This window comes from Bufo bufo, chromosome 1 (genome assembly GCF_905171765.1).
Source record: "Bufo bufo chromosome 1, aBufBuf1.1, whole genome shotgun sequence".
NCBI classification, from domain to species: Eukaryota; Metazoa; Chordata; class Amphibia; order Anura; family Bufonidae; genus Bufo; species Bufo bufo.
The window spans coordinates 378,727,002-378,743,057 of record NC_053389.1 but is presented as its reverse complement, the minus strand read 5'-3'; the positions used below and the strand labels follow the sequence as shown (position 1 = coordinate 378,743,057).

General features: G+C 42.5%; 1 protein-coding gene across 2 annotated transcripts in view; it reads left to right on the top strand.

The window, feature by feature from the left end:
- PDLIM4 (PDZ and LIM domain 4) overlaps positions 1-16,056 on the top strand; it is a 379,210-nt gene that overhangs the window by 323,093 nt on the left and 40,061 nt on the right. For both annotated transcript variants that reach the window (XM_040405182.1, XM_040405191.1), the window contains one exon: positions 12,054-12,250. In XM_040405182.1, coding sequence (XP_040261116.1) covers positions 12,054-12,250 — 197 coding nt within the window. The remainder of the gene's footprint in view (positions 1-12,053; positions 12,251-16,056) is intronic.

Genomic DNA, 16,056 nt, shown 5'->3' with positions numbered 1-16,056 from the left:
ATATATGCGAGAGCTCTGCATTTACACTGCGTGCAGAATTATTAGGCAAATGAGTATTTTGACCACATCATCCTCTTTATGCATGTTGTCTTACTCCAAGCTGTATAGGCTCGAAAGCCTACTACCAATTAAGCATATTAGGTGATGTGCATCTCTGTAATGAGAAGGGGTGTGGTCTAATGACATCAACACCCTATATTAGGTGTGCATAATTATTAGGCAACTTCCTTTCCTTTGGCAAAATGGGTCAATAGAAGGACTTGACAGGCTCAGAAAAGTCAAAAATAGTGAGATATCTTGCAGAGGGATGCAGCACTCTTAAAATTGCAAAGCTTCTGAAGCGTGATCATCGAACAATCAAGCGTTTCATTCAAAATAGTCAACAGGGTCGCAAGAAGCGTGTGGAAAAACCAAGGCGCAAAATAACTGCCCATGAACTGAGAAAAGTCAAGCGTGCAGCTGCCAAGATGCCACTTGCCACCAGTTTGGCCATATTTCAGAGCTGCAACATCACTGGAGTGCCCAAAAGCACAGGGTGTGCAATACTCAGAGACATGGCCAAGGTAAGAAAGGCTGAAAGACGACCACCACTGAACAAGACACACAAGCTGAAACGTCAAGACTGGGCCAAGAAATATCTCAAGACTGATTTTTTTAAGGTTTTATGGACTGATGAAATGAGAGTGAGTCTTGATGGGCCAGATGGATGGGCCCGTGGCTGGATTGGTAAAGGGCAGAGAGCTCCAGTCTGACTCAGACGCCAGCAAGGTGGAGGTGGCGTACTGGTTTGGGCTGGTATCATCAAAGATGAGCTTGTGGGGCCTTTTCGGGTTGAGGATGGAGTCAAGCTCAACTCCCAGTCCTACTGCCAGTTTCTGGAAGACACCTTCTTCAAGCAGTGGTACAGGAAGAAGTCTGCATCCTTCAAGAAAAACATGATTTTCATGCAGGACAATGCTCCATCACACGCGTCCAAGTACTCCACAGCGTGGCTGGCAAGAAAGGGTATAAAAGAAGAAAATCTAATGACATGGCCTCCTTGTTCACCTGATCTGAACCCCATTGAGAACCTGTGGTCCATCATCAAATGTGAGATTTACAAGGAGGGAAAACAGTACACCTCTCTGAACAGTGTCTGGGAGGCTGTGGTTGCTGCTGCACGCAATGTTGATGGTGAACAGATCAAAACACTGACAGAATCCATGGATGGCAGGCTTTTGAGTGTCCTTGCAAAGAAAGGTGGCTATATTGGTCACTGATTTGTTTTTATTTTGTTTTTGAATGTCAGAAATGTATATTTGTGAATGTTGAGATGTTATATTGGTTTCACTGGTAAAAATAAATAATTGAAATGGGTATATATTTGTTTTTTGTTAAGTTGCCTAATAATTATGCACAGTAATAGTCACCTGCACACACAGATATCCCCCTAAAATAGCTAAAACTCAAAACAAACTAAAAACTACTTCCAAAAATATTCAGCTTTGATATTAATGAGTTTTTTGGGTTCATTGAGAACATGGTTGTTGTTTAATAATAAAATTAATCCTCAAAAATACAACTTGCCTAATAATTCTGCACTCCCTGTAGAGGGACCATGATCATATAATAGGGTGTATGAATTCTGTTTTTTTTTTATTATATATTGTTTTCTAGTGTGTTGTATTATATACATTAATTAGTATACAGTATGCAAATTACTGTGAGCCAGCCATTTTTTAGAATTTTTAGAATTTTTTTATTATTTTGCATCCTCCAAGCATATAATAATTTCTAGTGGAAATCTGAACCAAACAGCTATTAACCAAGGAGTGTCTAAGCACAATCATACACATGCTATGTGAGCCTCCCCTTAAAGCGAACCTGTCACCATGATTTTGCACACAGAGCTGGGGACATGGGCTGCTAGATGGCCACTAGCACATCTGCAGTACCCAGGTCCCACAGCTCTCCGCGCTTTTATTGTGTTAAAAAAACCTTTTGAGTGATATGCAAATTAGCTGATATGAGTCCTGTAGCCGGAGATGAGTCAAGCGTCAAGGAGCCCAGCACCGCCCTGCGTCCTCCGAATCTCCTCCTTGCCGGCTGACGTCACAGAGCTGGAGCGCCGAAATCTCGCGATGCGCGAGCTAGCGCATGCGTAGTTCGTTCCCTGTGCTGATGCCAGCACAGGGAATGAACATGATGCCGACACTGCGCATGCGCTAGCTCGCGCATCGCAAGATTTCGGCGCTCCAGCTCTGTGACGTCAGCCGGCAAGGAGGAGATTCGGAGGACGCGGGGCGGTGCTGGGCTCCTTGACGCTTGACCATCTCCGGCTATAGGACTCATATCAGCTAATTTGCATATCACTCAAAAGTTTTTTTTAACACAATAAAAGCGCGGAGAGCTGTGGGACCTGGGTACTGCAGATGTGCTAGTGGCCATCTAGCAGCCCATGTCCCCAGCTCTGTGCGCAAAATCATGGTGACAGGTTCGCTTTAAGATACAGATGTAGCATCGCTAGCGGTCACAGTGGAATCGCAGGAGAGCAGAGCGATATTCCGTTTCATTAGCTACGAAGAGCGTAAAAAGAATAGTAAGAAAATTCAGGGTGCAATTTGGATTTGTAACCATCAGATGGCGCATGGAAATGAAGTTTAATACGGTAGTATTTGTATGTAATGAAGTAATTAATGAATGGCCCCCTGTGGGTTCCCTATCTGAAGCTATCAGTAGTTGATCAACATAAAAATGAAAAATAGAAATATATAAAAGGAGCATAAAAATGAAAAAATGAAAATTTAAAAATAAGAAATATAAAAAATCTGGCGTTATTCCGTGGCAATAAAATATCTACAGTATAATTTAGGTCTATACTAAACAGTATAGTTAGCTGAACACTTATTCATCCGATATCTATTCTTCACAACCCCCTGTACATACATGTGTAACTACCATAGCTGCAGACCATACAACTTCTATGAGGCCCAGGGCAAGAGGGAGCCCAGTCTTACTTGGGATTATCTCCTTTTCTACTGCAGATGAAAACTTGATCAGGACTCTACCTTTTAAAGGAACAACTTTCAGCAAATGAGGCAGTAGAATAAATGGCCCAAGGGTCATTGAAAGGGGTTTAGGCAGAAACCCTTCTGTCCTGTTTGGTGGGCCTGGTTTGATCCTTGCTATGGGGCCCTTACTTCTCTGTGTACGCTACTGGCCTGGGCTAAGTTTTTACAAACAATTAGTTGGTTTATTTTGAGGCAAAATTCTGGCACAATTTTGGTGCAGTGGGTTGGAGCTTGGGCCATGCTTATTACCTGAAACCATACTCGCTCTCCAAAAGACAGGCAAAAGGTGTTTAAAGGCCCATTTACACTGGCCAGTGTCAGGGCATTTATCGGGAAGTAGCATTCGTTCCTAGGAGTAGCCCCTACCCCTGAACTTTGTTCATTGTTTTACAATGTATTTAGAGTCCTCCTTCTCAATGAACACTATATGATGGGATCAGGCGCCCCACTAGACATTAGATGATATAACCTGTTTGTCATTGGACCGATAATGATAGAACTCCCTTCTCACTACAGATTAGGTGACATAACTCTCTTCTTATTTGACATTGAGTACTGGACATTAGGTGATATAACCTACTCACTGGACATTACAAACCACCCTCTCACTTGGCAATGGTTGACAGAACCACTTTGTCACTGGACTTTGAGTGACATAACCACCTTTTCTCTGGATATAGAAGGTGGTTATGTAATTCAATGTCCAGTTAGATGGTAGTTCAGTCACTCAAACTGGACGTTGGGTAATAGAACCACATCCTCACTGGATATTGAGTGAAAGAATTATCTTCTCACTGGACATTAAAAACCACCCTCTCACTTGGCATTGGTTGACAGAACCACCTCACTGGACATTGAGTGACAGAACCATCTTCTCACTAGATATTGGGTAGAACAACCACATCCTCATTGGATATTGTGTGGAAGAACCACCTTCTCACTGGGTATTGGTTGACAGAATCTACTTTTCACTGGACACTGGTTATTGGAACCCCTTCCTCCTCTCCTCTAGTTCCTTTTGTGCAGCCTGGCTGAGCCTTTGTCACTTGTAGTTAAACTTTTCTGCACAAGAGCATATATTTTTCTGACTACTCTGCCTTCTCCCATTTATACTTGTCTTCCATCATGTTTGGCCTCCTTCCTCCCCCTTGCCCCTCAATGTCTGGGAGGGTTGGTTCTCTTCCTTGTCAACATTCTCCTCCCCTCTGTGATGATTCTATACAATGCTGGTAGTGAGGAGGTATCAGCATGCCCCTTCTTTTCTGCAGGGGAGATACCAAGCTGCTGATTGGTACAGGGGAAGTAAACACAGTTGAAAATTGTGCCACAGCCAGGGGTCCCAATGCAGGTGCACCGTTTTCCCTATGGTTAAAGTGGCCCGTGTGCAAATAGTCATTGTTATAGCTTTGTTATTACACAAGAAGGTCTTTTTGGGGAAAAAACCCAGTAGGGCCTTCACATATCCATTTACTCTGAAAAAAAAATTATGTAAGCAGCCTAAGATTGAAATAATTACTTGAAACTAGCTGGTCTTAGATGTTTTCACATGTATGAACAGTGATCCAAAAAAGTTTTTCTCACAGCTGTCATTGAGATAAGATTACTGGTAGATCCAGCTGCTGGATCTGTTGAGAACATTGGCATCAACATAGCACAGTGGTACTACCATCCGGAAATGCTGTGTGGGAAAAAAACTCTGCTAGTTCTTAATTTCTCAGGGTCACGCTGTATGGTAACTTGGACCATACAGTTCCATGCTTAGATCATTACTGTAGAGAGACAGTTTTTCACATTGCTGGAAAATGCCATCTAGCTACTTCTGAGGGAAAAAAAGTTATTTTGTAGCATAAAGATACATGCACGCGACCGTATGTGTTTTGCGGTCCGCAAAAAAACCCGATCTGTATGCCATCCATTTTGTTTTGCGGATCCATTGTAACAATGCCTAAAACAGACAAGAAAAGGCTATGTTCTATTTTTTTTGCTGGGCTACAGAACGGACATACAGATGCGGATAGCACACGGTGAAATGAATGGGTCCGCATCCTATTCGCAAAAAAAATAAACTGAACGGGCACGGAAACAAAATACTTTCGTGTGCATGAGGCCTTAGCCTCAAAAATTCTACTTCAGTTTAGAAGCAAAGTGGCGAGTGCAGAAAGAGATGTAATAGAAGGAGCAGATACTTCCTCCATCACACTCACTTTTAGCCTTTGTGGTGACTGGATTTCAGATCCATGGAAATGTGTCCAGTATGCATGTTGAATAATCACTTTTTAAAGTTTCCTACTTGTACAATGTTTGATTCTTTGTAGACAAGTGATGGATGACTTTTCCATATGACACTTGACATTTGTTCTGACTCACAGAAGAGTAAGTAATAAAGAGGCATTTGCTTTGAATGTCACCCCAAGTTCTTTCTTCCTAGAAAACGAACGGCCCTTTCATTAATATGTTCTTATGGATTTCTAATCAAAAGCACAGAAAGCTTTATCTGAGAAGCTATTGTCAAGTCTCAGGCTAATGTCTCTGTTTTCCCCAGCCAAGATGAAAGTGAGACAACGAAAAGTTATAACATGTTAAAGCTGTAAGACTTGGAAATAGTGCACATTTCATAAGTGATGAAAACAAAATGAACTAAACTTGGATATTTTTTCAGGATTCTTAGTCTCGATCTTTGTTTCTTAGATGCTGGTGATCCAGTTATGTTGACTTTCCTGAGTGATTTATAATGTTCTAACGATTAAGCTATAATCAAATTTTGGTATACAGATTCCACATGCTCACAAGTTTTGAAAAATGCAAGGATAGGTTTGCAGTTCATTTGCTATATTGGGGCACATTTTTAGACATTGTAAAGATTTGCCACATTTCTCAAAGTGGTTCATGCTGGCTTATAAATCTGTTGCAATTTTAGACACTTTTATCTAACTGTACATCACATATTCCTTTAATTACTCTGTTGCCAAAATGTTGTGCCAATTTGTGCAAAATGTTGGAGCACTCCGGTTATGATAAAAGTACAACTCTCAGCATACTCCATTCACTTCTATGGGAGTCCCAAGAACAGTAAATTAAGTGTATATTCTGGGAATTGCAGTTTCACCACAGCTGGAGTGTCAGAGGTTGTTTATCCCTGTGCTATATCATACCCATTAGATGCCAAACCACACCACCTTGTCAAATCAGGCAAAAGAGAAGTGTACAAAACACATGATAAACGTAGTACAAAGCATATCTGCCCAGTATTTCGTGTACTGAATATTCCCTATTGTTCTATATTGATTTTTCTGGCATCTTTCTTTTGTGTGATTTATTAGAACATTGTGGTTACAGATATTTTTCCAAGCTATTACACTGATGTTCTATTCATCAGTAGTTCATCATGTTCTGATACAAAAACTTGATGTGTGCATTCCCCTTTAGTACAGACAATGATATAATGGAAAATAACTAAAATGCCATTTTAATGTATAAAAAAATAGGCAAGCACTTTTTAACATTTTAAATGTCATAAAATAATATAGTCGAGGCACATTATTATGACCACTTCCTACTTTTGACGTCGGCAGGGCATAGCTCATGGAGGAAGTCACATGTCATGAGCTGGCTTGGTGGGGATATAAAGTGTGCTATAGGCTGTCTGCCAAAGTGAACCAGGGGGCTACCAGACATGTGTCTAACACAACAGTTCTGCAAACTCTATGCTGTATGGGGCTCCGAAGCAGATGGATGGTCACTGCACCTATGCTAACGAAGTTGCATCAGCACAAAAGGTGTCAATTTCCATAGCAGTTTCGGAATTTGCCCTCTGCTAACTGGTATAGGAGTGCCTTCTCTCTGATGAGTCACAATTTTTGCTTTATCGAACAAATGGACGTTGGAATGTCATCAGAGCACAAATACCCTGCAATCATTGGTAGAAGAACACAAGCTGGTGGTGGTAGCATAATGGTCTGGGAAATGTTTTCATGGCTCTCTCTGGGCCCACTTATCCATGTGTATGGTACTGTCAACCAATTTGTGTATGAATCCACCCTTGAATATCTCGTACAGCCATACATACTTATTGTCTTCCCTGGAGCGGTTGGGATATTCCAGTAAGACAATGCAACATGTCACAAGGCTATAGAAATGTCTAACATTGGTTGGAAGAACATGATCACAACTTCCATGTACTACCCTGGCCCAATAATTTCCCAGACTTTAACCCAGTTAATCATCTGTGGGACCACCTCAATCGTAGTGTTCGCTCTATGGATCCACTCCATGCATTCCCCAACGGCTGTGGGATGCACTGCAGTCAGCATGGCTCCAGATACCTGTGACAACATACCCGGACCTTATTAAGTCACTCCCAGCCTGTCTAGCTGATGGCGGTTACTCTGGATATTAGCTGGTGGTCAGAATAATATGACTTGACTGTGTATAAGTTTGGAAATAGTTTACCGTTTCGGGGCCATTTTTTCCATTAGTATACTAAGCCACTTTTGCACTTCTGCTGGTTGCCCTTAAAGGGGTTGTGTCACTAATATAAAGGTATCCCGCCCAACAGATATTAAACTGTTATATCACTTTCCCAAATACTACCAATTATCAAACCCGCCTTATTCCAAGTTATTAGCATGCCATTACACCCTGTGGCAAGTCTGTTTGTTATTGGCAACGTCCTCTAGTGGAGCCTTGTAATACAGGGCGCACAAGCTCACTGTGCTTTTTTTTTTTCTTCCCTTCAATAACCACTCCGCTATGTGTAGTGTCAGTTATGGGTGGATGGATTGACAGACCAATAAACAGAATGATGAATTTTGCTATAACAAATGATGGACATGGAGCAGAAGTTGTGTTATACATCTAGTTACAAGAAGCATGTTTAATATGTGGAGGTAGAAAATGAGTTGGTTAGTGTCACATGTCTTGCTGATGTCAGGACACATCTCACTGCCCTAAGGCATGATGGGACAGCAGACACATGGAAAACCAGGACGTAGGATTTATTTGTGGGAAGCGAGAAAACAATTCTATTCCATTTGGTGGAATTTGAAAAAAAAACTCAATTCCTTCAGTTTTACAGCGTTCACTATGCTGCAAAACTGACTTGTGCACTTCATTCTCTGTATGATTATGGCGTTGCCACATATGTATATTTTTTGTTGTGTTTTGTTATACTGTAAAAAAAAAATCAACTTTTGAAAACATTTTTTTCTTTTCATCCCCATATTCTGACCTCTATAATTTTTTTTATAGTTGTGTCTACGGAGATGTGTGAGGGTTTATTTTTTGCAGGACGATCTGTCGTTTTTAATCCCTTTTTATTCCATATTTTTTGGGATAAGAGTGATGAAAAAATTGGGAATTAGCCATTTTTTTTTTCATTGGAATATTCATCATATAGGACTTTTTTTATATTGTAAAAATACGGACGTTTTCACACTAAGCGACGCCCATGTTGATTTTTTTTTATTATTATTATTTAAGTGTTGTTATTTTGATTTTGGGGAAAGGTGGGTGAATATAATTTTAATATATATCTATTTTTTTGGGGCTTTTTATCAGGTCCCCAAGTGGCCCACAACATGCAATCATCAGATTGCAATTTGTATAGGGAAATATAATTTTCTCCATTATCCTATTTAGAAATACCGATGTAGTTAGAGTTAGGCCTCTTTCACACTACCGTTTTTATTTTTTTCGTTTGGCCGCAAATCACGTTCCGTGGCTCCATTAAAGTCAATGGGTCCGCAAAAAAACGCATCAGTATGTCTTCTGTATCCGTTCCGTTTTTTGCGGAACCATCTATTGAAAATTTGATGCTCAGCCCAATTTGTTCTATGTAATTACTGTATACTGTATATGCCATACGGAAAAACGGAATGGAAAAACAGAACCGAAACGAAAACGCAATGGAAACAAAAAAACGGAACAACGGATCCGTGAAAAACGGACCGCAAAACACTGAAATAGCCATACGGTAGTGTGAAAGAGGCCTTAAGGCTACTTTCACACCTGCGTTAGGTGCGGATCCGTCTGGTATCTGCACAGACAGATCCGCACCTATAATGCAAACAATTGTATCCGTTCAGAACGGATCTGTTTGCATTACCATGAACAAAAAAATATATATAATATATTTTTTTTGTTCATGATAATGCAAACGGATCAGTTTTGACTTACACTGAAAGTCAATGGGAGGCGGATCCGTTTTCAATTGCACCATATTGTGTCAGTGAAAACTGATCCGTCCCCATTGACTTACATTGTAAGTCAGGACGGATCCGTTTGGCTCAGTTTCGTCAGACAGACGCTTGCAGCGTTTTGGTGTCCGCCTCCAGAGTGGAATGGAGGCTGAACGGAGGCAAACTGATGCATTCTGAACGGATCCTTCTCCATTCAGAATGCATTGGGGCTAAACTGATCCGTTTTGGGCCGCTTGTGAGAGCCCTGAAACGGATCTCATAAGCGGACCCAGAAACGCCAGTGTGAAAGTAGCCTAAGGCCTCATGCACACGACCGTATTTTTTTGCGGTCCGCAAAACGGGGTTCCGTTTTACCGTGATCCATGACCGTTTTTTCGTCCGTGGGTCTTCCTTGATTTTTGGAGGATCCACGGACATGAAAAAAAAAGTCGTTTTGGTGTCCGCCTGGCCGTGCGGAGCCAAACGGATCCGTCCTGAATTACAATGCAAGTCAATGGGGACGGATCCATTTGACGTTGACACAATATGGTGCCATTTCAAACGGATCCGTCCCCATTGACTTTCAATGTAAAGTCTGGAGTCCCTTTTATACCATCAGATCGGAGTTTTCTCCAATCCGATGGTATATTTTAACTTGAAGCGTCCCCATCACCATGGGAACGCCTCTATGTTAGAATATACTGTCGGATATGAGTTAGATCGTGAAACCTCATTTCCGACAGTATATTCTAACACAGAGGCGTTCCCATGGTGATGGGGACGCTTCTAGTTAGAATATACTACAAACTGTGTACATGACTGCCCCCTGCTGCCTAGCAGCATCCGATCTCTTACAGGGGGCCGTGATCAGCACAATTAACCCCTCAGGTGCCGCACCTGAAGGGGTTAATTGTACTATCATATCCCCCTGTAAGAGATCAGGGCTGCCAGGCAGCAGGGGGCAGACCCTCCCCCCCCCTCCCCAGTTTGAATATCATTGGTGGCCAGTGCGGCCCCCCCCCCCCCTTCCTCCCTCTATTGTAATAATTCGATGGTGGCACAGTGTGCGCCCCCCATTGGCCCCCCCTCCCTCTATAGCATTAACAACATTGGTGGCCAGTGTGCGGCCTCCCATCTCCCCCCCCCCCCGATCATTGGTGGCAGCGGGTTACTAGCAATAGTACAATAGTAAAAGATTCATACTTACCTGGGAGCTGCGATGTTCGTGTCCGGGCGGGAGCTCCTCCTACTAGTAAGTGACAGTTCATTTAGCAATGCGCCGCACAGACCTGTCACTTACCAGTAGGTGGAGCTCCCAGCCGGACACGAACATCGCAGCAGCAGCCAGCAGCAGGTAAGTATGAATCTTCTACTATTGTACTATTGCTAAGTAACCATGGCAACCAGGACTGTAGTAGCATCCCGGTTGCCATGGTTACCGATCGGAGCCCCAGCGATTAAACTGGGACTCCGATCGGAACTCCGCTGCCACCAATGATGGGGGGGGGGGAGATGGGAGGCCGCACACTGGCCACCAATGTTGTTAATGCTATAGAGGGAGGGGGGGCCGATGGGGGGCGCACACTGTGCCACCAACTAATTATTACAATAGAGGGAGGGGCGCACACTGTGCCACCAACGAATTATTACAATAGAGGGAGGGAGGGGGGGGGGGCGCACACTGTGCCACCAACGAATTATTACAATAGAGGGAGGGGGGGGCCGCACTGGCCACCAATGATATTCAAACTGGGGAGGGGGGGAGGGTCTGCCCCCTGCTGCCTGGCAGCCCTGATCTCTTACAGGGGGCCGTGATCAGCACAATTAACCCCTTCAGGTGCCGCACCTGAAGGGGTTAATTGTGCTGATCACGGCCCCCTGTAAGAGATCGGATGCTGCCAGGCAGCAGGGGGCAGTCTTGTACACAGTTTGTAGTGTATTCTAACTAGAAGCGTCCCCATCACCATGGGAACGCTTCTGTGTTAGAATATACTGTCGGTTCTGAGTTTTCACGAAGTGAAAACTCAGCTTTGAAAAAGCTTTTATGCAGACGGATCTTCGGATCCGTCTGTATAAAAACTAACCTACGGCCACGGATCACGGACACGGATGCCAATCTTGTGTGCATCCGTGTTCTTTCACGGACCCATTGACTTGAATGGGTCCGTGAACCGTTGGCCGTAAAAAAAATAGGACAGGTCATATTTTTTTCACGGCCAGGAAACACTGCTCACGGATGCGGCTGCCAAACGGTGCATTTTCCGTTTTTTTCACGGACCCATTGAAAGTCAATGAGTCCACGAAAAAAAACGGAAAACGGCACAACGGCCACGGATGCACACAACGGTCGTGTGCATGAGGCCTCACACTCATGCTTTCTGAGATTTCTGAGATGTGTTATCTAAACTAAGCAAACACCTTCAATTGCTGTAGCTATATTACAATTCTGTGCTGCCTCCTGCTTACCTGAATTGTAATATGCAAGCAATGGAATCCTAATACAGGCTTAGGCTAATTACTGCAGTGGGGTGCCTTCCCTTATTAACTCCAGAGGGAGGCAGTCCGGCCCGCGAAACGCGTGCCTCTGGGTTTTCGGCTTCTCAGATTTGGCTTCTACAATCTAATTGATGTAATCTTGATGGCCCATCGACCCATTTATCTAATGGCCCATCGTATTCCTTGGAGAAAAAACAGCCTTAAGATCATCCAGAAACAGTATGATATGCTACTGGACATCATGTTACTTTATGCTAGAGCAATACTTAGTGTAATAATATTTTTGTGTTGTGCATTTTTATACTGTTTTGTTGTCATTTTTATTATTTAGGATATTTTCCCAATGGAAAGTGCTAACAACAGACGATCTGCACCAGTTTCCCCTCGAGGCAGTCCAAGCGATGTCCGACCAATGGTCAACTCCCAGTACAACAATCCATCAAGACTCTACACAAACAACAACAATAATGCTATAGAATCACAGCTGTCTTCACATATGGGCAGGATCAATATCTCTTCTCCCCAAAGGTACGTTCACATACAGATCTTCAATCTTATGTAATCAAAGGTGAAAATATGTGATTTACATCTATTGACGTTTTAGCCAGATCACTCTTATGATCCATGGTTCTTTCTAGGACATTCATGTAGATGTCCCTTTTTATAAACAGTAGATTAATAGGAAAGACTCAGTATCAGCTATTTTAGGATTAATCCTTATCTACAAAAGTATTTCAAAAGTGTTTTGAAATTTCCTTCACAGAAATAAACTGATTAACATACAGTGAGATTCGGAGTGGAGTAAAGATCTCAGTCTGGTTTTAGCTTTGGAATGAACATGTATCTACAGAGTACTGGAATCAGCAATAAACATGGCTTTGTACAGAATATTTGTAATTGGACTCCAATCCATCTGCACTGAATCATATGGATGTGTATATTTACACTGAAAGGAAATCTTATGTATACAGTGATACTGCCAAATATTGTTTAGTGAATTTAGTTTCTACAAGCACACAACATACGTTTCTCACTATTAATTTTCTTTGTATTGTAAACACTAAAATAAATGTTGTAGCTAGAGATGAGCGAATTTCTAAAAAATTAGATTCTGCCGATTTGCCGAATAAAAAAAAAAATTTGGTTCAATCCGAATGTATTTTTTGTGAATCGCGTAAAAAAAGCGGCTATTTCCTGGCTGCAGAGAGCCTTTATAGTGGTGTAGAACACTGTACCTTTCAGTAACACACATAGGGAGTCTGCTGTGGTAGTGAAACAATACTGTGAGTCAGTATGACATGCAGATGACAGGTGTCGCTCTTAGAATCACTGCACACTTCACTTATTTGGGCAGTTACTGGGCCAAAGCTGACCAAATAACTCAAGTGTGAACTCAGCCTTACAGATCAATGTTAGTGTCAAGAAGAAGTGCACTCCTTTTACACCGTCGGCAGCTGATTCCACATAGATGTCTGCAGAACCTGTTCTATTAAACACTTATACAAGTATAGATATAACGGATCTGGTCTGTGGAGTGTCCGCCTTCACTCGGTGAACATTTGGTCATTAATCCATCAGTATTGCTAAAGCCCAAAAAAACAGGAGTGGATCCAAAACAGAGATGACACGTGAATGGAATATTTGCATGTCGTCTGTTTTGTACCCACTCCTGCTTTTGGCTACCAAATCATAAGCCAATTCTGATGCAAAATAGAGACCATGTCATGCAGACCTTACAGCTGTTACACAGACAGGATCCGTTGTGCGTCTCATTTTTCCTTCCTTCTGACAGATCAGAAGAAGGGCCAAATAAATGATGATGTCAGCCAGGCCGAAAGGCAAACTAGTGGCTCAGTCATGAAGTGGGGAGGGTGGGAACAGCATGAGAAGTACACAGAGTGGCCCTATGACATAGTGGTGAGGTGGAAGCAGCATGAGGAGACCTCTGTCTGCACAATGACAGTGTGGAGGTGGCAGCATCAGGAGGCCACAGAGTGGCAAGGTGACATATTGTGGAGGTGGCAGAAGCATCAGGAGACCACAGAGTGGCAAGGTGACATAGTGTGGAGGTGGCAGCAGCATCAGGAGACCACAGAGTGACCCGGTGACAGAGTGGGGAGGTGGGTGGCAATACCAGTACCAGCTGAAGATGGTAGGTGAAAGAAGGAGCACTTGGCATCAGATGTGTGGCATCAGGCAGGGGGCAGCATCAGAATAGTAGCTGAGGCAGGTAGCCAGAAGAAACCGGTCTCTTTTGTTGGTGTGGCACCATGGATGATCTTGTGTGATGCATCAGACATTGGTTGGTGGAAATCCTGGCTGATCCACACCCGATTCATCTTGACAAGGGTCAGTCTCTCTACTGAACGGCGAATAGGCACTTATTTTTTTCCACGTATACACGCCACAAAAGGCTTTAGAACATATACCGTATTTTTTGCCCCATAAGACGCACTCCCCCCCACCCCCCCAAAGTGGGGGGAAAGTGCCCCTGCGTCTTATGGGGCGAACGCTGGCAATTTACATTGCAGTCTGCGATGCCGCAGCATCGCAGACTGCGATGTATTAGTGAGGAGGGAGGAGTGTGTCACCTTTTTTCTTCGGGACATTTAAAATCTTTTTTTGGAATTTAACCACTTCAGCCCCCCTAGCTTAACCACCTCAGCCCCTATAGCTTAAACACCCTTAAAGACCAGGCCACTTTTTACACTTCTGACCTACCCTACTTTCACCGTTTATTGCTCGGTCATGCAACTTACCACCCAAATGAATTTTACCTCCTTTTCTTCTCACTAATAGAGCTTTCATTTAGTGGTATTTCATTGCTGCTGACATTTTTACTTTTTTTGTTATTAATCGAAATTTAACGATTTTTTTGCAAAAAAATGACATTTTTCACTTTCAGTTGTAAAATTTTGCAAAAAAAACGACATCCATATATAAATTTTTCTCTAAATTTATTGTTCTACATGTCTTTGATAAAAAAAAAAAATGTTTGGGTAAAAAAAAATGGTTTGGGTAAAAGTTATAGCGTTTACAAACTATGGTACAAAAATGTGAATTTCCGCTTTTTGAAGCAGCTCTGACTTTCTGAGCACCTGTCATGTTTCCTGAGGTTCTACAATGCCCAGACAGTACAAACACCCCACAAATAACCCCATTTCGGAAAGTAGACACCCTAAGGTATTCGCTGATGGGCATAGTGAGTTCATAGAACTTTTTATTTTTTGTCACAAGTTAGTGGAAAATGATGATTTTTTTTATTGATTTTTTTTCTTACAAAGTCTCATATTCCACTAACTTGTGACAAAAAATAAAAACTTCTATGAACTCACTATGCCCATCAGCGAATACCTTGGGGTGTCTTCTTTCCAAAATGGGGTCACTTGTGGGGTAGTTATACTGCCCTGGCATTCTAGGGGCCCAAATGTGTGGTAAGTAGTTTGAAATCAAAATGTGTAAAAAATGACCGGTGAAATACGAAAGGTGCTCTTTGGAATGTGGGCCCCTTTGCCCACCTAGGCTGCAAAAAAGTGTCACACATGTGGTATCTCCATACTCAGGAGAAGTTGGGCAATGTGTTTTGGGGTGTCATTTTACATATACCCATGCTGGGTGAGATAAATATCTTGGTCAAATGCCGACTTTGTATAAAAAAAATGGGAAAAGTTGTCTTTTGCCAAGATATTTCTCTCACCCAGCATGGGTATATGTAAAATGATACCCCAAAACACATTGCCCAACTTCTCCTGAGTACAGCGATAACACATGTGTGACACTTTTTTGCAGTCTAGGTGGGCAAAGGGGCCCACATTCCAAAGAGCACCTTTCGGATTTCACCGGCCATTTTTTACAGATTTTGATTTCAAACCACTTCTCACGCATTCGGCCCCTAAAATGCCAGGGCAGTATAACTACCCCACAAGTGACCCCATTTTGGAAAGAAGACACCCCAAGGTATTTCGTGATGGGCATAGTGAGTTCATGGAAGTTTTTATTTTTTGTCACAAGTTAGTGGGATATGAGACTTTGTAAGAAAAAAATAAAATAAAAAAAATCATCATTTTCCGCTAACTTGTGACAAAAAATATAAAATTCTAGGAACTCGCCATGCCCCTCACGGAATACCTTGGGGTGTCTTCTTTCCAAAATGGGGTCACTTGTGGGGTAGTTATACTGCCCTGGCACTTTCCAGGGGCCCTAATGTGTGGTAAGTAGGTAAATGACCTGTGAAATCCTAAAGGTGCTCTTTGGAATGTTGGGCCCCTTTGCCCACCTAGGCTGCAAAAAAGTGTCACACATGTGGTATCGCCGTATTCAGGAGAAGTTGGGCA